This window comes from Garra rufa, chromosome 23 (genome assembly GCF_049309525.1).
Source record: "Garra rufa chromosome 23, GarRuf1.0, whole genome shotgun sequence".
NCBI lineage: Eukaryota > Metazoa > Chordata > Actinopteri > Cypriniformes > Cyprinidae > Garra > Garra rufa.
In genome coordinates, this window is record NC_133383.1 from 8,528,887 (window position 1) to 8,549,599 (window position 20,713).

Sequence of the window (20,713 nt, forward strand, 5' to 3'; positions counted from 1 at the left end):
CAACCCAACTTTTGAAACTGAATTTGCGGTGATATACAAACGTCATTCGCCTGTGCGCGTAACTTTATTTTTCGTATGGGGAACCCTGGGTATTATGCCATGTATGGCGTAATATAACGTATATGATGTCTCTTACTGAAATATGTAGTAGAAAACCCATGAAAGATTTGCTTTATTTAAAAAATCCACATCGTTTAATATATATTTTAGACTCTGGGAGGCGCCATTATGACGCAAAATGGTTGCACTTGGTGAGCTACTGGTGCTATCTGTTGCAATTGTTACCGCAACACAAATCTGAAAATAAAATAATGATATGATGACACAGCTACTGAAAGAGCTTACAGGTGGTGATGGATATAAGGTGGATGGTCCAAAATATGTATAAAACGATGTGGAAGTCTTGCATGGGTTTCTGCTACATATTTAAGTAAGAGACATCATTTACGTTATATTATATTTATATTATATTATATTTGTTCTTCCACTCTGATAAGACATCGTGTATCCATTTCTTAACCTTGGTAGGCGAACCGCATTCACCCACGCAGACGAACAGAGGCAAAATACAAAATACTGTTCTTCTGCAGGATGCATGCATTTTTATTTTAAACCGCTAGAGGGCCAAAACACATTTAACAACACTCTTCTATAGAGTATATTAAATATTTTGTACAAAAGTATCTTGTAAATAAATGCTGCTTTTCATATTCAAATTCTCTTCTCTTTCTTGAGCATATAAATGAGAACAAACGTAATTCACAAATAAAACTTTAGATTTCTAAGTCAGGCACATGTCCATGTCCACAACCCTTAGATAAATTCATTATGAGACCATTTACTTGCTGTTAAAGATTTTCAAAACAGGAACAGTCACTTTTGTTTCTGTGTAAAAAAATCCAAGGCCAACGGTAAATGATTGGTGACTCCATAACTGCAGAAACCAAATCTAAATAGCTAAGATCCGTTAAATAGTCCATTACTATAGACTTTTTGAGTTTATATCTTGTGATTGCAAGCTTGCATGTGACCCTGGACCACAAAACCAGTCATAAGGGTAAATTTTTTGAAATTACGATTTATATATAATCTGAAAGCTGAATAAATAAGCTTTCCATTGAGATATGGTTTGTTAGGATAGGACATTATCTGGACGAGATACAACTATTTGAAAATCTGAAATCTGAGGGTGCAAAAAAATCTAAATACTAAGAAAATCTCCTTTAAAGTTGTATAAATGTAGTTCTTAGCCATGTATATTACTAACCAAAAATTTTAATATATTTATGGTAGGAAATTTACAAAATATCTTAATGGAACATGATCTTTACTTAATATCCTAATGATTTTTGCCATAAAAGAAAAATCCATAATTTTGACCCATACAATGTATTTTTGGCTATTGCTACAAATATACCCGTGCTACTTATGACTGGTTTTGGGGTCCAGGGTCACATATCTCGCAATTCTGAGTTCACATCTCATAATACTGAGTTTTTTCTTGAGTTTACATATCTCAATTGTGAGTTTATATCCCACAATCAAGTTTTTTTCTTAGAATTGCATGTTTATATCTTGAAATTCTGAGTTGATTTCTTATAGTTGTGTTTTTATCGAGTTTTTACCTCAGAATTGAGATGAAAAAAATTAAATTGTGAGATGAAAAAGTGGTAACCTCTTTTTTTACTGGAAATAATTCTGACAATTCTTACTTTTTCCCATCGCAATTCCAAGTTTATATCTCACAATTCAGATGTTTTCCTTTAGAATTTGCTGGTATAATTCAGAATTCATTTCAAGTTGTCATCAAGTTGTTCTTGCCCAGATGCAGTAAAACAGGCCCAGACCATGATACTATCACCACCATGTTTAACAGATGGGTTAGGTCTCTTATGCTGGAATGCAGTGTTCTTTTTTCCCAAACATAACGCTTCTTATTCAAACCAAAAAGTTCTATTTTGGCTCATCTGTCCACAAAACATTTCTCCACATGGCAGTGATATTCTTTTTGGAAAGCAGTGGCTTTCTTCTTGCAACTCCTTTATTCACACCATAGTTGTTCAGTGTTCTCCTGATGGTGGACTTTAGTTGCTTAGAAGTTACTTTGGGTTCCTTTGCAACTTTGCGGAGGCACATCTTGCTAAGGGAAGGGTAACAATAGTCTTGAATTTTCATTTGTACACAATCTGACTGTGGATTTGAAGAGTCCAAACTCTTTAGAGATGGTTTTGTAATCTTTTCCAGCATGATGAGCAACATCAACTATTTTTCTGAGGTTCTCAGAGATCTCTTTTTGATGAGAGTCCTGTTCTTTAAATAAAACAGGGCATGTGCTAACACCTGATAGTTGTTCTATTGATTAAAAACAAATGTGAACAGATGGACTCCTTCTCCTTCAAATGAACTGCTAATCCTAGAGTTCACATACTTTTGCAACACACAGAAATGTAATATTAGATCACTGACATCAACATCATACTTGAATCTAGGAGGACGAATAGGTTTGAAAATCAAAATATGCATGACTTATTGTGAATTTATGCCAATGATATTGCTCTCTGATTTAAATTAATTTACAGGTCATCCATTCCCCAATTCTTCTTTTTATATAGTCATTTTTGGTTTGTCCAGTAGGTGGTAGCCACTGTGCACTTTTTTGTTGGATAATGTGAATGCAGTCTGTGAATGTTTACAGGTCAATTCTATGACATATTGCAGTGTAGTGTTATTCTGTGAGATTCTTAAGAGAATTTGTGATTAGAAAGTATGCTGGTGAAACTAAACTCAACCCACTTGTCTTGTTTGGTCTTGACATTTATTCAAAAGCAATTATTTAAAATCCTAAAAACCAGAGCTGCATGGATTTTCTTCCTTTCTTTCGACATGAAACGGTTTATACAAAGATAATTTGTTTTTACAATGTTTGGAAATTGGGGGACTGTTTTGGTTTGGCTGGAGCGCGTGTATGGAGACGGTGAACCTTTTTGGAGCTGTTTAGACACACATTAACCCACGGAGCTACAGTGTTTGAATCATTTTTATACTTACATATTATGCAAATGTACTTCCCTATCTTATTCTGTCTAAAAACTTCTGTTTTGTTTTGATGCGTTAGTGTCCTTGCGCATCTCCAAGCGCGCATTTGTTCCATTGCTGTTATTTATTAATTTATTTTGGACTTGAATCGGAACAGAACTAGAAAAGAGCCTTTTTGTGTAGTTTGGGTGACTTATCGTCGTATTTAAAAGATGTTTGACTTATGCTGTGGTAAGTTAATACCGCGTTCTTTACTAATAACCAATTTTAAATGATTTACTTGTGAAATAGACGGATTGCACGATCCCTCTTTAAAATCAAATGCAAATGCAATATCTTAATTTGTCTTTTGTTGTTTTTTTTCCTTGAGGTTTGCCAAAGGATGTACCTGGAGGATGTCATTCTTTCCATTGTAGTCATTTCTAAATGAAAGAATGTTTTTGGAAGGATTACACTAGGATTTAAGTCTACATCAAAGACTGCTTTGCACTTCTCTGTATAGCCTGAAACTAAAATATGGCCACGACACTGCCTTCAGTGCAAGAGAATCTCAGTTCTGAGGTTAAAGCATGTGATTCCATTTATTCCTATTCCCTCGAAGTCACAGCTGCGTTTGCTACCGTAATGACGCTCATCGCGCTCTTCACCATCTTTGGGAACATCCTGGTGATCATCGCCGTCTTGACGTACCGCTCTTTGCAAGGTCCTCAGAACTTGTTTTTGGTCTCGCTGGCTGTGGCAGACATCCTCGTGGCCACTTTGATCATCCCATTCTCTTTGGCCAATGAGTTGATGGGCTACTGGTACTTTGAGTGGTTTTGGTGTAAGATCCACTTGGCGCTGGATGTGCTCTTCTGCACGTCTTCCATCATACACCTGTGCGCCATCAGCCTGGACCGGTACCTGTCCATCTCTCGGCCAATGCAGTACATGACCCAGCGCACCCCTCAAAAGATCAAGGGGGCCATAATGGTGGTGTGGATCATCTCCGCCATCATCTCTTTCCCACCCCTGGTCTCAATGACTCAGCAGAAGAAAGATGGGGGCTGCCAGCAGTGCAAAATCATCGATGACATCTGGTACATCCTGTACTCCTGCACTGGGTCGTTCTTCGCCCCGTGCCTCATCATGATTCTGGTGTACATTCGCATCTATCAGATTGCCAAGAAGCACGGTAGATGTCCTCCGGGAGAACTGAGGAATGATGGTGCAGGCGTTGTCCCGCAGGGACGGGAGGCGCAGAATGGGACAAACCAGGGAGGTGCAGACCCTGTGAATGTCCTGAATGTTCCCAGTCCGGCTACATCCACATCCGATGTTGTAAACCAGCCACAACCACCAGTAGAAAGTCAGCAGCAGATGAAACGCTCAGGGAGGTGCAAAGATGAAAACAGTTCAACATCTAGCTTGGATGTCGAAATAGTTGGGGAACAAGATGCCAACGGGGCAACCACCAACATGGAGGCGGTGGCGCCTGGCCATCACACATCTTCACCAACCCAAACAAGCCGAAACGTCATCGTAACATCAGAAGGAAGCCAGCTGGCCTCTTCCAATGTGACACCAGCAGGAGCGCTGAACGCCAGAAGGAAAGCTATGATCGTCCGTGAGAAGCGTTTGACCTTCGTCCTGGCGGTCGTCATTGGGGTTTTCGTCGTCTGCTGGTTCCCCTTCTTCTTCACCTACAGCCTGCAGGCCATTTGTCCAGTGGCTTGTGAGGTACCAGAGGCACTTTTTACGTTCTTCTTCTGGATTGGCTACTGTAACAGCGCCCTGAATCCGCTCATCTACACCATCTTTAATAGAGACTTCCGTGAAGCCTTCAAAAAGATTCTGTGTAAAAGGTGTTCTTTTTGAAAGCAGACAACCCTGAAAAAGAGTTTTTTGCATTAAAGCGTCATTTGGTTCCTCCAAAAGTGAAGCACACAGAAAGTGTCAGGGTCAGGATTTTAATGATTTCTATACTTATATTTTCTGCCAGTTTTACTTCTGAGAGTTGTTGTTAATAATAAAAATTAATAGTAATTTGTTTTTCTTGCCAAAGAAACTAGTCAATTGCATATCTGTTTTCACGTAAATCACTTTGCATGTTCTGTATTGCCTTTGAGGTTTTAAGTGCAAAAAACTATTTTTATATCAATTTTAATTGTTTAAAAATGTAATGGCATTAGAAAGGCATTCTCTCTTAGACTCTAAAACCATGTTCCCATGATAAGTTGTTTGCTGCTTTATTTGGTCCTCTAAGATCGATGCCTGTCTATCATGACCACAGATCTTGTTCGCAGTTCTTACAAATAACTATCCGTTATCATATTCCACATTCTGTATCAAGAGATATACACACTGATATTCTGTGGTTGTTATTGCAAAGTTGAAGTTCCTTCATGCAAACCTGATGTCAACTTTACTTTCTCAAGAAACAGGTGTTTGTGGGTGGGCGGTGGCTTGTGTTTTTGAGAACATGATAAGAATTGGTTCAGTGATGTATAGCGGTTAAACTAAAAATGTTTTATAATGATGCCTAATGTCTCATAACTTTAAGAAGATAATGTGAGTAATGCTTGCCTGTACAACACTCATCACAACAATGCTAATGTCTGTAAGAAGCCGGTTCACGCAGAACCCTGGTTTTTTGCATTAAAAAAGCAACGTGGCAAGCAAAGCACGTTTACCTAGAAAAAAAAAGGAAAAGTAGCATCATGGAATGGAAAAATGCATTCTGTGTGAACGGCTTCTTTAAGTGTTTTAAGCACATTGAGACTCTATCTGTGTGTGTATATAATACACATATATGCCAGGGGCGTTTCCTCCAAGGAGGCAAGGGAGGCAGTGTCTCCTCTCCTCAAAATTGTCTGGTTTCGGGTTTGATGAAGGTTCGCCTTCCGAAATGTGTTGTGATTGGTTAGCAGTCCCTCTGCGTTGCAATTGGCGAACAGCTTAAACAACGTTTCAGTCCTGACACACCCCTTCCCAAAACAGCAAGGTTCGTTTACAACTGCGCAAGCTAGATTGAAGTGATTGTTACGTTTTAAATATGGATATTTTTCTTACAAAAACACATTAGATCGCTAAATGAGGCTTTGCTGACAACTTTGATTAACTGTTTTGATCCACTTCAAATGTTCTTCAAATGGATTCAAGGCTTCTCATTTTTTTATGCCAAATGATGCTACATCATTGTGGCCAAACAATTAAATTTTTGTTTCATCTGACCATAAAACAGAAGATTAGAAGTCTTCTTCTTTGTCCAGATGAGCATTTGCAAAGGTCAAGCGGGCTTTTGTGTGCCTTATCTGGAGAAGTGGTGTCTGCGTCCGTGGAACCGAGCGGAGTGCAGTGTCTGTTGGACACTGTTTCCACCAGCAGATTCATCAGGTTGGCCTTGGTGGTGATCCTTTTTTACCTCTCTCACTATCCTCCTGGCCAGCACAGGTGTCACTTTTGGCTTCTGACCACGTCCTCTGAGATTTTTCACAATGCAGAACGTCTTGTATTTTTTAATAATACTTTGCACTGCAGCCACTGGAAATTCAAAACATTTAGATATGGTCTTAAAGCCCTTTCCTGACTTGTGAGCAGCCACAATGTGCAGCCGCAGGTCCTCAGTGAGCTTCTTTGTCTTAGCCATGACTGTCCACAAACCAACAGCAGAGAGCTTCTGTTTTTCACCTGTTGAGTTGATTAAAACAGCTGTTCCCAATGAATCAGGGTAATTGGGCTGCTTTAGAACTGCTGGGACTATTTGGAATGGTATAGAACTTTGCATTTTTTCATAGACTGTGACAAACTTTAAGTTAGAATTACTTCTGACTGACGGCCTGTAAGTATGTTTTCAAATAGCAGTATAGAGTAGTGCTTGTTGTTCTATGATGAAAAAAAGCATAAAGGTGTTATGTTTACACGGCGCAATGCAACATGTAAAAAGACAATATGAGTTATTGTAATCAGTAGTTATGTCCCCAATATTTTAAATTTAAAATACTTAAAAACTAACCTGATGAGATTCATACTTGGCTTTAATAAATATTGATTACATTGTAAATCTAAAAATATTAAATTGAAATGAATTGTTCTCTTTCTCTCTCTCTCTCTCTCTCTCTCTGTCTCTGTCTCTCGCTTTTTCTGATAGTGTAAGTAACGTTTATTTAACCAAAAGGAAGATGAAAATCAAGTTAGATAGCTTTTAATAAAGCCACATAGATGGTAAATCCACAGAAGACAGGCGGAAACACACACACAACTGACAACAACTTAAATAGGAAGGCAAATGAGAATAATTTTGGCACACACCTAAAGCAAATGACATAATCAAAGAGAAACAGAAACTAGGTCACACTGAGCACATGAGGAAAGAAAACACAACAAAACAGTTCATGGGTGTGACTGTTTACTGTTGTATTAGTGTAATGGTGCTGGGAGCTATTCTTTAGAAGCAGATGTTGAAACTGATAAAATAGAAGAGTTTGAATACTGGTAAAAAGTATTTGCCTGTCATCTGTATTAAACATAAGATATCTTTGTTGTTTCTGTGGAAACTTCCTGCAGGGCACTTGGTTAGTAAGTCAGTGTATAATATTTTTTTCATTTTGTTAAGTCAGATGTGTACAGCATATATATGGAATGAGTTACAGGCTAAATTTTAATACACAGAGTTCAGGGTTTGTTTAAATATTAGAAGTGATGTTGATCTTTGCAGACAACACAAATAAATGACGCTGATTGGCACTGCCAATCAATCTGAAATAATAATGGCGTTAATGGGAAGACTAATAAAAAAAGATGTAAAAAACTTACACACTTAGATATCAACTTTGTTACATCAAAATAAGACTTAAAATGGCACGAAAACATGAATTGTGGGAGTTTTTAGTGAGTAAACAACTTGTAAAAAACGTACACACTTAGATATCAATTTTGTTACATCAAAATAAGACTTAAAATGGCACGAAAACATGAATTGTGGGAGTTTTTAGTGAGTAATCAACTTGGTGAAATTAAGAGTAGCCTAAATCTCTTTCTGTGACCAATATTTACCAAACTTTGATGACTGATGATCTGAAAAATGTAATAATAGTTAAAAGTTAACTATTAAAAAGAATAGCTGAACATAAGTTCACAAATTAAATTTGTTTAAATTGTTACCGCCTTGAGTTATTTTAGAATGAATGTAAAATGCTTAAAAACACTTACTTGATGAGATTCATACTTGGCTTTAATAAATATTGATTACATTTAATGTAAAAATAGATTTGAATTGTTATCTCTCTCCCTTTCTTTTTCTGACAGCAATGTTTATTACTAAGAAAATGTGACAAATATGTTTGCACTGACTGAACTATGTTCTTACGGTTTCTGCAGGTTCTTAAAAAGTCGTCAGTTTTAATTTAAGGCCATGAAAAGTCTTAAATGGTACAAAAAGTCTTAAGGTCTTAAAGGAGTAGTTCACTTCCAGAACAAAAATTTACAGATAATTTACTTTGACTTTTTTTTTTTTTTTCAGATTTGGTCCAAAGACAGAGTTGGAAATGTCTTGGGGGAAAAAAGTGTCTCCAAAAACATTGTATGTATGCAAGTTATATAATATCCAAAGTACACATTTCTAGCAATTGTGCAGTTAATTCTCATATAGTGTTTTCAGAAAGTTTTGGAATATTTGTCCTCTCCCCAAATTTGTCACTACCGAAACATGATAATAATAATAATAATTCAATATGATTTTGCTATCTATGAATCTACATTGTAAACACATATATAGCTATTTTATAAAATTCATATGCAACTATTACAGAAGGTTCAAACGCTTTCTGTAATAGTTGCACATGAGTCCCTCAGTTGTCCTCAGTGTGAAAAGATGGATCTCACAATCAAACAGTCATTGTTGGAAAGGGTTCAAATACACAAAAATGCTGGAAAACCCAAAAAAAATGTGGGACCTGAAGGATTTTTCTGAACAGCAGGCAGTTTAACTGTAACAAACAAGGGACTCATGGACAACTATCACTAAACCAACACAGAAAACACAAATAATAACACTGTTGTATAGAGTTTATTTGTACAAAAGTGTCTTATAATTAGTTATTTTTTTTCTTTCTTGAGCATATATATGAGATCAAACATATTACAAGCATCAGGCAACTTCATCATGAGGATTTTCAACAGCAAGTAAATGGTCTTAAAACAGGAACAGTCACTTTTGTTTTTCTCTAAAAACATCCGAGACTGGCGATCGATCACCGGTGAGTCCATGACTGCAGATACCCAAATTAATAGTTATCATTTAAATAGTCCATTTCTATATTTCCCCTCAATCAGCTGTGGATCAGAACACCACCACCTTGTCTTTTTTTTTGGGTTGTGCTTTCTTCACAGGCACATGGACGTCCTCGTGGTCAGCGCTGATTCTATTGGACAGCCGGCCGAGGGTGATGGAATTAGCTGCAAAAAAAGGTTTGAATTCATTTCAATGTTTCCATTTTTAATTAAAGAAGTTGCCACATTTTCAGTGGACATGGTCACATTAAGACTGATCAACTCACTTGAGATCTGGTGTTCAGGACAGTCTTTCTGAAAGTGTTCCACTGAACCACAAACCCGACAGCAACCGCCTACAAGAGGAAAACACAACAACATGAGTGTTCAAATTCACAGATGTTTAGTGCTTAAACGGGTAAATCACTGACCTGCAGCATACAGTCCCTTTGGGTTATCAGGACAGGCTCTGGACAGATGTCCAGTCTGACCACAGATAAAACACTTGGCATATGGGTAATTACCTAGAAAAGAGCTGCATTAATATGAGAAGTCATAGCAGATTTGATTTGTTTATTTGAAGTGTCTAAACATCTTATTCAACTTGTACCCATGGCAGGATCCACTTTAGCACGACATCTCTGGATCTCATGTTCGGTAGAACCACACCGATAACAGATTCCGCGGCCCATCTCTTCATCCTTATCCGCCTCTGGGCAGTCAGCGAGACCGTGACCAGGCTTTCGGCAATTGAAGCAGACCTAGATTGAAAATATGAGAACATATTTAAGGTGTTTAATGGTGAGACTCGAACCCGCAACCTTTGGGTTACAAGTCCGAATCTTTAACCGTTAGGCCTCGACTGCCCCCAGACGTAATATTATGTCTGTCTATAATGTATAGCAAGCAAATATGTTGGCAGTGTGATAGCATTTTAAATTGTCAGAGAAAGACAAGCACCGACAGCAAGAGACTGTTTAGTATCGCATCGCACGTCTTCGAGGAGAAGAGGGTCTTAAATATGGCCAAAGAATATTATTTTACTTAATTTAACTTATTAATTTTAAGTTAAATTGTGCTTTGTTGTTAGGCTATAATGTCTACTAGAATGTTAAAAATATTCAGTGTTAAATATTTTTTAATTGTTGTTTAGTAATTGATTTTTTTTCTTTGAAAAGCAAGACAAAACTGTAAAAAGCAAATATTGGCTATTTAATTTATGCAATTGAGAATAAAAATTAATGTGGGAAAATACATGGGGGAAAAACACAGAAAACCGTCTTCTGTAATCGGCCTTCGGCACAGTGTAAGTTTGTTCGGCCTCGGACAAGAAATTTAATTTTGGTGCATTCCTATTATTTTCCCTATAGAATAAAAGTAAAAAATGTAATTGCAACTTTTTCAGCTCAAAATTCTAACTTCTGTGTTTATATCTCACAAAGTTCATTTCTTAAATTTCTGAGTTTATATTTTCTCAGAATTAAGATAAAGATAAAAAGTCACAATAACCTTACTTTTTTTTTTCCTTGGCAGAAACAACATTTTTTTTGGCAAATTGCGAGTTTATGTCTTGCAATTCTGAGTTTACGTCTCATAATTCTTATAGCTTATTTCATAAAATTCTTAGTTTATATCTCATAGTTCTGACTTTATTTCTTAGAATTTTATCAAAAGTTTAGTCAAAAGTTTTAGAACAGGAAGATTTTTAATGTTTTTTTTAAAGAAGACTGACTTTTTCTCTCTAATTCTGACAAACTATAAACTCAGAATTCTAAAAAAAAGGAAACTCAACAGTGAGATACACTACCAGTCAAAAGTTTTTGAACAGTAAGATTTTTAATTCTTTAAAGAAGTTTCTTCTGCTCCCCAAGCATGTATTTATTTGATCCGAAGTACATTAAATAGAGTAACATTTTTTTTTAAATATTTTTACTATTTAAAATAACTGCTTTCTATTTGTATACATTTTAAAATGTAATTTATTTCTGAGATTTATTTATTCGAAGCTGCATTTTTAGTATAATTACTCTAGTCACATGATCCTTCAGAAATCATTCTAATATTCTGATTTGCTGCTCAAAAAAAACAACTTTCATTATTATTATAATGTATCATTTTTTTCAGATGTCTTTGATGAATAGGAAGTTCAGAAGAACAGCATTTATCTGAAATAGAAATCTTTTGTAACTATTTGTCTTTATCACCACTTTTGATCAATTTAAAGCATCCTTGCTAAATTGTTAAAAGTATTGATTTCTATCATTTCTTTCCCAAAAATTATACTGACTCTAAGCTTTTGAATGGTATAGTGTATAATATTACAAAAGCTATTTATTTTAGACAAATGTTGATCTTTGGATCTTTCAATTCATCAAAGACTCATGAAAAAAAAAATTACTCAACTGTTTTAAATATTGATAATAATAATAATGATGTTAAAAAAGTTTCTTTAACAGCAAATCAGAATATTAGAATGATTTCTAAAGGATCATGTGACACTGAAGTAATGATGCTGAAAAATGTAGCTTTGATCACAGGAATAAATTACATTTTAAAATATATTCACATAGAAAACAGTTATTTTAAATAGTAAAAATATTTCTAAATTTTTACTGTTTTGCTGTACTTTGGATCAAATAAATGCAGGATTGGTGAGCAGAAGAGACTTCTTTACAGAATTAAAAATCTTACCGTTCAAAAACCTTTGACCGGTAGTGTATCTCGCAGTTGAGTTTACTTTTTTTAGAATTCTGAGTCTATATTTTGTCAGAATTGTGAGGAAAAGGTTACAACTGTGAACTAAAAAGTTTTTTTCCTCTTACAAATCTTTTCTCAGAATTCTAAGTTTATATCTTGCTGCTTTCTCAGAATTGCGAGGAAAAGTATGAATTATGATGGATAAAGGTTAAAACGGTGAGAAATACACTCAGTATTGTTAGAGGAAAAAACGTGTGAGACAAGTATCAATTACTGGTTTTAAAAAGTTCTCAGTTCCTCACCATATTGTTCTTTTTGGCATTTTGTCTCTTTATCCGTCTGTTCTCTCGTCGTGCATCTTTCTTTAGTGCCGTGGCCACATCTTCCCTCAGATCCTCGTCTGCAGGTGTCTGACCTGCCTGCTTTAAATACTCCAGAAACCCGTTCACGTCTTCACTGTCATGCTGTCGTGTCTTCTTTTTTGGGTAGGGTTTCTTTACGCCCTGTCCCTGCTGGACGCATCGTCCACCGGTGCTTGTTCCCGCTTCTCCTGCATTCTTACTCGCCTGAAACTGCTTCCATGGTGTGGCGTCTGCTTTGTGTTTATGGACGTTGTTTGCTCGGGCCCACCTCGTCATTTTGAGTTCTGTTAGAATGAGAGAAGTTCATAATCAGATATACCATATACAATACTATATGTGAATCAGGACAACAAAAACAGTCATAAGGGACCTTTTTTTTTTTTTTTTTTTTTTAAACTGACATTTACACATCATCTGAAAGCTTAATAAATAAGAAAAATTTGTTAGGATACAACAATATTTAGCCAAGATACAACTACTTGAAAACCTGGAATCTGAGGGTGCAAAAAATCTAAATATTAAAGAAAATACTCCAACTGAAGTTCTTAGCAATGCATATTACTAATCAAAAATTACGTTTTAATATATTTACAGTAGGACGTTAACAAAATATCTTAATATCCTAATGACTTTTGGCGATGTATTTTTTGGCTATTGCTACAAATATAACCGTGCTACTTAAGACAGGTTTTGTGGTCCAGGGTCACATATAAACTATTGTAAGTTACAACCAATATACCAGAGTCCACATACTAACGAAAATATTCAAAATGCACCATGGTTCTCTTAAAAACCAGTAGCATGTTGTTCACCAAGAAAGTGCTTTAAAATGCATAAATATGGTAAATATTCAGTACCATGTTACACAACAACGTATATAATAACATATAGACAAAACATAACTCTTACACTTCTTCAAACCGATATATATATTTGGTGTAAGTTACAGAAACAACTCTTGATACTATGGTAAACGGAACGAAATTTTACCACGGTAATATTTTTATCAATACATGCCGATACATAAGGGGTATTTAAGATTCATTTTATTAATTCGGATTACGTTTTCCTCACAGACATGATGAATACTCAACATCAAAAACAACGCTATAAAACGTTCCCGTTTTTTGGAAATCTATCTCTTGTAACAATAAAATATAATAATGAATAATAAATTAATTTTACACGCTCACCACAAAAGATTTTCCTCAGATATCAGCTGTCAACAACAAAACAGTTCACGTGTGGGGTTGTCCTGTGTCCCACCATTGAAAGCCTCCGGAATGAAACTACAACATGAACGGTGGTTCCATCCGCTATTGTAAACAGCCCTCAGCGAAGTTCATAGAACTAATTGTCAATCAAGATCTTCAGGTGGCCAAATAATTAGTGAGCAGTACTTGAACCCAGGACGTGATCGAAAGGGCACGTTTGCGTAATCATTACGTAGAATACTCTTTCCATAAGTTAGCGGTTGTTTAAGATGCTGTGGTTAATTTTTGTAGTTGCGTGGTTTTGTGAAGGTACGGTGGTCATACAAATCTGTCGCAAGTTTATTATGTTCTGAGTTTACTTTCGTTGTTACAACATACAGATTAAAATAAAACTTTTTTTGTTAAGTGTGGGGATCTCCTGTGGATACACTGAAGGTCACTGATATCCAGCATGAGGAAGGTAAAACTGTTTTTTTTTTTTTCTTTTTTTCTTTTTAAATGAGCTAAACTTCGTTTATGACGGTGTCTTTTATCCACAGCAAAGATTAACTCCTTGAAGAGTGGACAGCCTCGTCTGATAAAGTCAAGTGAAACATTTATGGGTAAGTCATTTGTGTATACAACAGCATGACCCATCAGAGCCTTTAGACAAATTTAGGCTAATTTAACCCTCAATCGGTCCTTGGGGTCTATATGACCCCGATCGACGTTTCCTCGATTAAAAAAAAGGGTTCCCTTCATCTGAGAGGAAAAATATTTTGTGACTTTTCCTACATAATCTGTCTATACACACACACAAAAACCTGGCTTGATTCGATTGTTCTGAAGGTATGTAATTTTTTTTTTTACTAATCTGGTCTTCGGGGTCAATATGACCCCACATTGAAATGAATGGGAAATTTGAAAAAAACTCAATATTTTTTCTTCATTTGTCAAAAAAAATCTATAAATCCGGCATAAATCAAAAAATTCACACACAGAAATGAAGGCCTACTACTAGAGCATAAATGTGATGTAGAAAAGACATGCTCACTCACACACACACACGCACACACACACAAACACAGACAAACAAACACACACTTACATATGCACCCATGTATTCTCTCACTCTCTCTCTTTCTCTCTCTCTCACACACACTCACAAACACTCACACACACTCACACACACACGCACACACACTCTGACTCCAAGTCTTGTCCTTTAGGTGTGTTTTAGGTGGCATTTAGGTGCCATTTTTCTGTAAAATTTCTGTGGCATTATGTAAAAATAGACATTTCAAAATGCACCAAAACTACAAAAATTCTACTATTTGAGAAAATTTTATAATTTTAAATGTCCTTTCTTATGTTTATATATAAATAAATTCAAAAAATGTATTTCAAAAGTTGTAATACAACAGTTGGCTACATGCACTAAAATGAATGGCTCTCTATTGGCCTCTGCTGGTCAAAACTATTTATTTCTTAAACTGAAAAGAATTAAGGTTTATCTCTAACCAGGAGATGGCGTACTTCTACACATAACACCTAGATCAATATCCAAAAACAGTTTAAATTAAATTTAGATCATAATTTAAGTGAATTTTTCATAAAAAATTAAAATTTCATAGGCAAGCTTATGGTGTAGTTGAGGAATTGTGTGGTAAATATGTACAAAAGTACTTCATATCTCCCAAAACACAGCATTAATGAATAGATGAGAAGTAAACAAAAAAAATAATATATTATTTGTATAATTAAAAATGTATATTTTTTGTATAATTTCTCTATCAATTGTTGGGGTCATATAGACCCCAAAGACCAAATTGATGAACTGGAAATGAAGACCTTATTAGGGTTAAATTTTTTTTGTCAATGTCTTCAACAGACTTTGAGGATGACTCTGCTGTACTGGAGGGGGATATCTTACTACCAGTAAGCCCAAATCACACTTTTATATTCACGACTGAGACTACAGCTTATTGTCACTTAAGGCATATAAATTCAAGTTTGTGTGTGTAGGTTTCAGTTAAAATAGGCCTATGTATCTTTAAAGACAGTTTCTCAAAATTATTTTTCCTCATTAGCAGAGCCAAAGATCTCCATTTAAAAGTATAACATTGACAGCAGCCGTTGATTTCCATAGTATAGAGCGGAAAAACATTAAGTACTATAGACAGCCAAAAGTTATAACAAATGAAGGTGAAAGGTGAACAACATTCGTGTTTGTTCTTATTTCCGGTCAGGTATGTGAAAAATTAGGCTAATATCCTAATTATTACTGCTTGTACATATCTTTACCACCTATTAATTTTAGTTTAAAATATTGCACCTTTTACTGCATACTAAATCCTTGTCTATATGATTTAGCCACATCCACACGCTTTATTGTTTTTTGTGTGTGTGGTTTAGACGGCATAAATTAGCAGAACAATGTATTGAGTAGTACAATAACTGTGCACATCCGAGTATCGCCAACATGGCTGCGCATCTGTGTAACTGACCATATCTTGACGTACATAAGTGCAAACCCTCTATATTCTAGTGTTTTTTTTTTATTTTATTTTATGGAGTGTTGAAAAGAAAGCTTTAAAATAGTCTATTTTTTTTTAACAGATATGTCAAGAGAATGAAATCAGTGCTTATTTAATAATATAATACCTCATTTACATTTTTAAACCGTATGAGAACACCTGGAATACAAAAACAGTTGCCTCTGTTTCTTTAGACTGACAGGAATGCAGTGAGTGAGCTGTGGCCCAAGGTGGATGGAAAAGTGTCTGTGCCTTATGAAATAGATTTGGTTCTTGGTGAGTTTGTCCACGCTCATGTTGTTGCAAACCCGCAAGACCTTCATTCATCTTCGAAATACAAATGAAGATGCTTTTTAATGAAATCCTTTCTGCTCCTGCATAGAACGCAACACAACTGATACAGCGTCCGCAGAGTACCACAGTCAAAAGACTGACACACAAAGGAAAAAATAGTTCAATAAAGTCATTATTTTGTTTTCTTCCTGGACAAAATGTGGTGTTGTAGCTTCATAAATTACGGTTTGAACCACTTTTAACAATGTTCTTGCTACGTTTCTGGCTTTGAAATGTGTCGGTAGCATTTCTGTCTGTGCAGGGTCAGAAAGCTCTCGGATTTTATCAAAAATATCTTGACTTGTGGTCCAAAGATGAACGAAGGTCTTGCGGGTTGAGAGTAATTATTGACAGAATTGTTGTTTTTGGGTGAACTTACCGTTTAATGTTTGTTTCTGTATGTGTTTGTGGTTTTAAGAGGACAGGGCTATACACATTCTTGAGGCCTTAAGTATGATCTCTGAGCACACCTGTGTCGGTTTCCATCCGCATACTAATGAAGCTGACTTTTTGCACTTTGAGTACGGAAAAGGGTAAGCCACAGATTTTAGTTTCGCAGGGGAAAAGGGAGGAGTTTCATTCAATGGATTTGTTCATGTCTCTGAACATCTAATCTAGTTTGCTGTTTCCTAAAGGTGTGCGTCCTACGTCGGATGTATGGGGGGTGAGCAGCCTCTTCTGATTGGGCCGCAGTGTAAGGTTGGGAACATCTGCCATGAGGTCCTTCATTCCCTCGGCTTTCACCACGAGCATTCCCGCTATGACCGTGGCGATCATGTCACTATAGTGAAAGAAAACATTGCCTCTGGTACTGTATGAATACTATTACTTTAAGTCTTTTTTTTACATGAAATGCTGAATGCAATTGCAGTCATAATTTGGAAAACTATATTTGGAATTCATATCAAAATCTACACTCTCAGAAAGAAAGGTGCAAAACTGTACCTTTTAAGGTACAAGTGGCCGTCGCTGGGGTGGTACCCTGAAGGGTACAATTTTGTACATCTAACCAGGGGTACAAAATTGTACCTTCTAGCTTTGTACCATTTAAGGGGCAGTTTTGTACCCCAAGGAACAATTCTACACATCTGCAATGACCGCAAAAAGCATACCTTATAAAAACCATCCTCAGGATACTGCCTAACCATTTTGATTCTTTTGGTGTCTGCATACATGCATAAATAGATAAACACTGTGGTTTACAAATACACAATTTATTTAGAAATGCTCTTCTCACAACAGAAGGTGTCAAGAAAAAAACTAGCTCTTTAATGAAAAACTCATCAGACCATTTAACAAACAAGCAGCTATTTTAAAAAACTGGAAATGTTCCACTGTGCAGTCATTACAATTACAATTGGACAAATACAGAAAGCTACTGTTTAAAGGTATAGTTCATCCAAAAATGAAAATGTGACGTTTATCTGCTTACCCCTAGGCCATCCAAGATGTAGGTGACTTTGTTTCTTCAGCAGAACACAAAGATTTTTAATGAAAACCGGTGCAGTCTGGCAGCCATATAATGGCAGTAGATGGGCACCAGACCTTTAAAAAAAAAAAAAAAAAAACCTGCACATTTGATGTGGTAATTTCACAGAAGTTGAAGACTCGTTCTCGCCCCCTACAGTGCAATTCGACTAGGTATACGTCATCCGCGCTAAAATATCAAGGTGAAAGTCATCATATCTTGCGTGGTTTAGACCCAGCTCCCAACCCAACTTTGAGAATAGATTAACGGCGATTTTCTTTTTTTATCGCCCGATAAGAGTCTCACATTAACGCAGCACTTTAACGCCGATAAAGGCCCACCACTACTACAAGCTATTCCTTTTTTTATTAACTTTTAACTTCTTCTGAAAATTAACCAGAATATTAAATCAACTTAAAGGCTAGGTTAATGAATTTTCTTATACAAACATAACGAATGCACTTCAAAGTGAAGTTTTCATATATAAATTCAAGAATCACGAATATGGCAAAATAATATTATATTAATTGTATAGCTATAATAGTTGTATCAAATGAATAATGCAATTCTAGTGCCTTGAATTTATTAAGTAATGTTTAATTTCGTTCGTTTCGCTCTCTGGAAATGTAAAGAGAAAATACTGTTTTTACTTGGAATTTGTTTTTAATCCCTGGTTTTAAACAAGCATATATATGCGATCATTTATGTATTATTGCTTGAATAAACGTTTAAAAATAGTGCTAGAAATTTTATAATTAAGGAAATTAAACAGACCTAGGCATTTGAAAAGACATCGTGAAATGTGTCTAATTCCAAAAAGAAAGAGAAGCATTTGGACATAATCAAAATATTCGAGACATTTATTAGGAATACCATTTTCTTAACAATTAAGATGCTGCATGTTTATCCAGTAATCAATGTGTGCGTCTCTCCCCCTACTTTCCCAACAAAAATTCCACCCCCTCTCAGAAAATACATAAAGCTGACATTACTGAGCTATATGCGTTTAAAATGCCATTAACAATGGCATTGCTCAGTTCAACGTGTTGGGAAATCGGGCATTTTGTCCCGTGTCAGCATTTATTCAACAGTTAAAAACGCTTAACATTCAAAAGGTAAATATTATTCAGCCAATAAAGTGTAGGTCTATGTATTTCATAGAAAAGTGTCTAGTACTATATAAATTACAAAGATTTAATTGGCATCTTTATTTCAAACGACCCGACCGACCGCGACCCGAATATCATTAAAAATATTTTTGGATGACTCGTAACCGCGGGTGACCGCAGGCACCCACTCATTTTGGATCAACCTGCGCATCACTGATAGATGCCCTAAAATTCAAAAGGGAATTTTAGGTTTTTAGTGGAGATTTGATTGTAAAATTTTTCCTTTTGTATCCCATTGGGATTTGTTTGTATGGTTATTCCATTATCATTCATTTAAGGTTTCTCCCACCTTTTTTATTTAATTTATTTTTAGTTAATATTTATTAGTAGTTAATATTTTACTTATATTTTACTACTAGTCAAGTTTTTGAAGAGATTATTTTTTTCAGGATTCTTTAAATAGAAATTTCAGAAGAAAAATATCTGAAATGGAGGTCTTTTGTAACATTTATAAATGTCTTTATCACTTTTGATTGATTTAAAGCATCTTTGCTAAATATAATGTATGCTGACTCCAAGCTTTTGTGTGGTTTATAGTGTGAAAGCTTTTTATTGCAGTTAAATGGATCTTTCTTTTCATCAAAGAATCATTACAAATGTACTCAACTGTTTTAAATATTATTAATATTAATAAATGTTTCTTGAACAGGAAATCGGCATATTAGAATGATTTCTGAAGCATCCTTTGACACTGAAGACTTGAGTAATGCTGAAAATTTAGCTTTGGTCACAGGAATAAATTGCATTTTAAAATATTAAAAAAGAAAACGTGTTAAATGGCAAAAAGGGTTACATTTTTTGCTATATTTTTACTTTTACTTTAGATCAAATAAATCAGAGCAGAAGAGACTTTTTTTTTTTCAAAAAAAACAAAACATTACCAGTCAAAAGCTTTTGGACAGGATTTTTAGTGTACATAATTTGCAACTGTTTTTCCAGTGAAGTTTTGGTCATGTTTATAATTTGTATAATATTTATATATTCATATTAATTTTTATTTATTTATTTATTTATTTTTTATATACAGGGAAAGAGGATAATTTTATGAAGAGAACTGGGAACACCCTCGGCCTGGAGTATGACCTGGACTCAATCTTGCATTATGGAAAGTAGGAGTTGCAATCGAAACATATGCCAAAATAGTTTGCATGGGTGTCTGGCTGCATGATGTGCTTTTGACTGGCGGGCCATTTTGTTAGTCATGATTTTATTCTGTTTTGCAGCAAATATTTCTCTCGCAATGGAAAACCCACAATATTGCCCAAAGAGAGCGGTGTAATGATCGGCCAAAGGACGCACTTGTCTGATCTGGATATGCAAAGGATAAGGAGGCTGTACCACTGTGGTACGTCGTGTGTGTGCATTTATCATACCAGGGTTATTATTAATTAACCCTAACTAATAACACAGATTTGTTACTTAAAATAAAACTTTAGCTGATGCAAAATATAAACTTAAAGCAATAGTTAATACAGAAATGAGAATTTGCTGGCATTGCATCCTTTGTAGTAAATGGGTGCTGTCAGAATGAGTCCAAACAGCTGCTAAAAACATTTACAATTTAAAAAGGAAAATATAAAATGCTAATTTAAGATATTAATATAATCTATAGGACTTCAGTGCTGAAATAACATTACTGTATGCCTATAACTGTAAGAAGCTGATATCA

General features: G+C 35.4%; 2 protein-coding genes across 2 annotated transcripts; one reads left to right on the forward strand and one right to left on the reverse strand.

Moving 5' to 3' along the window:
* Positions 1 to 3,552: 3,552 nt before the first annotated feature.
* Positions 3,553 to 4,893, forward strand: LOC141298874 (alpha-2B adrenergic receptor-like). The gene has a single exon (XM_073829192.1). It carries the CDS (start codon positions 3,553 to 3,555, stop codon positions 4,891 to 4,893), a length of 1,341 nt encoding a protein of 446 aa, XP_073685293.1.
* A 4,169-nt stretch (positions 4,894 to 9,062) lies between these two features.
* Positions 9,063 to 13,621, reverse strand: zcchc9 (zinc finger, CCHC domain containing 9). Its single transcript, XM_073830068.1, has 6 exons — positions 13,538 to 13,621; positions 12,285 to 12,628; positions 9,896 to 10,046; positions 9,717 to 9,809; positions 9,573 to 9,641; positions 9,063 to 9,471 (listed from the first exon to the last, which is right to left on the reverse strand). Exons 2-6 carry the CDS (start codon positions 12,618 to 12,620, stop codon positions 9,356 to 9,358), a joined length of 765 nt encoding a protein of 254 aa, XP_073686169.1. The 5' UTR covers positions 12,621 to 12,628; positions 13,538 to 13,621; the 3' UTR covers positions 9,063 to 9,355.
* Positions 13,622 to 20,713: the final 7,092 nt, after the last annotated feature.

Coding starts and splice junctions, on each gene's coding strand:
- zcchc9 (XM_073830068.1), bottom strand. CDS start 12,620: ATGACGAGGTGGGCCCGAGCAAACAACGTCCATAAACACAAAGCAGAC. Junction 9,810..9,895: donor TAAAGTGGATCCTGCCATGG/GTACAAGTTGAA, acceptor GCTCTTTTCTAG/GTAATTACCCATATGCCAAG. Junction 9,472..9,572: donor TCCTGAACACCAGATCTCAA/GTGAGTTGATCA, acceptor CTTTTTTTGCAG/CTAATTCCATCACCCTCGGC.
- LOC141298874 (XM_073829192.1), top strand. CDS start 3,553: ATGGCCACGACACTGCCTTCAGTGCAAGAGAATCTCAGTTCTGAGGTT.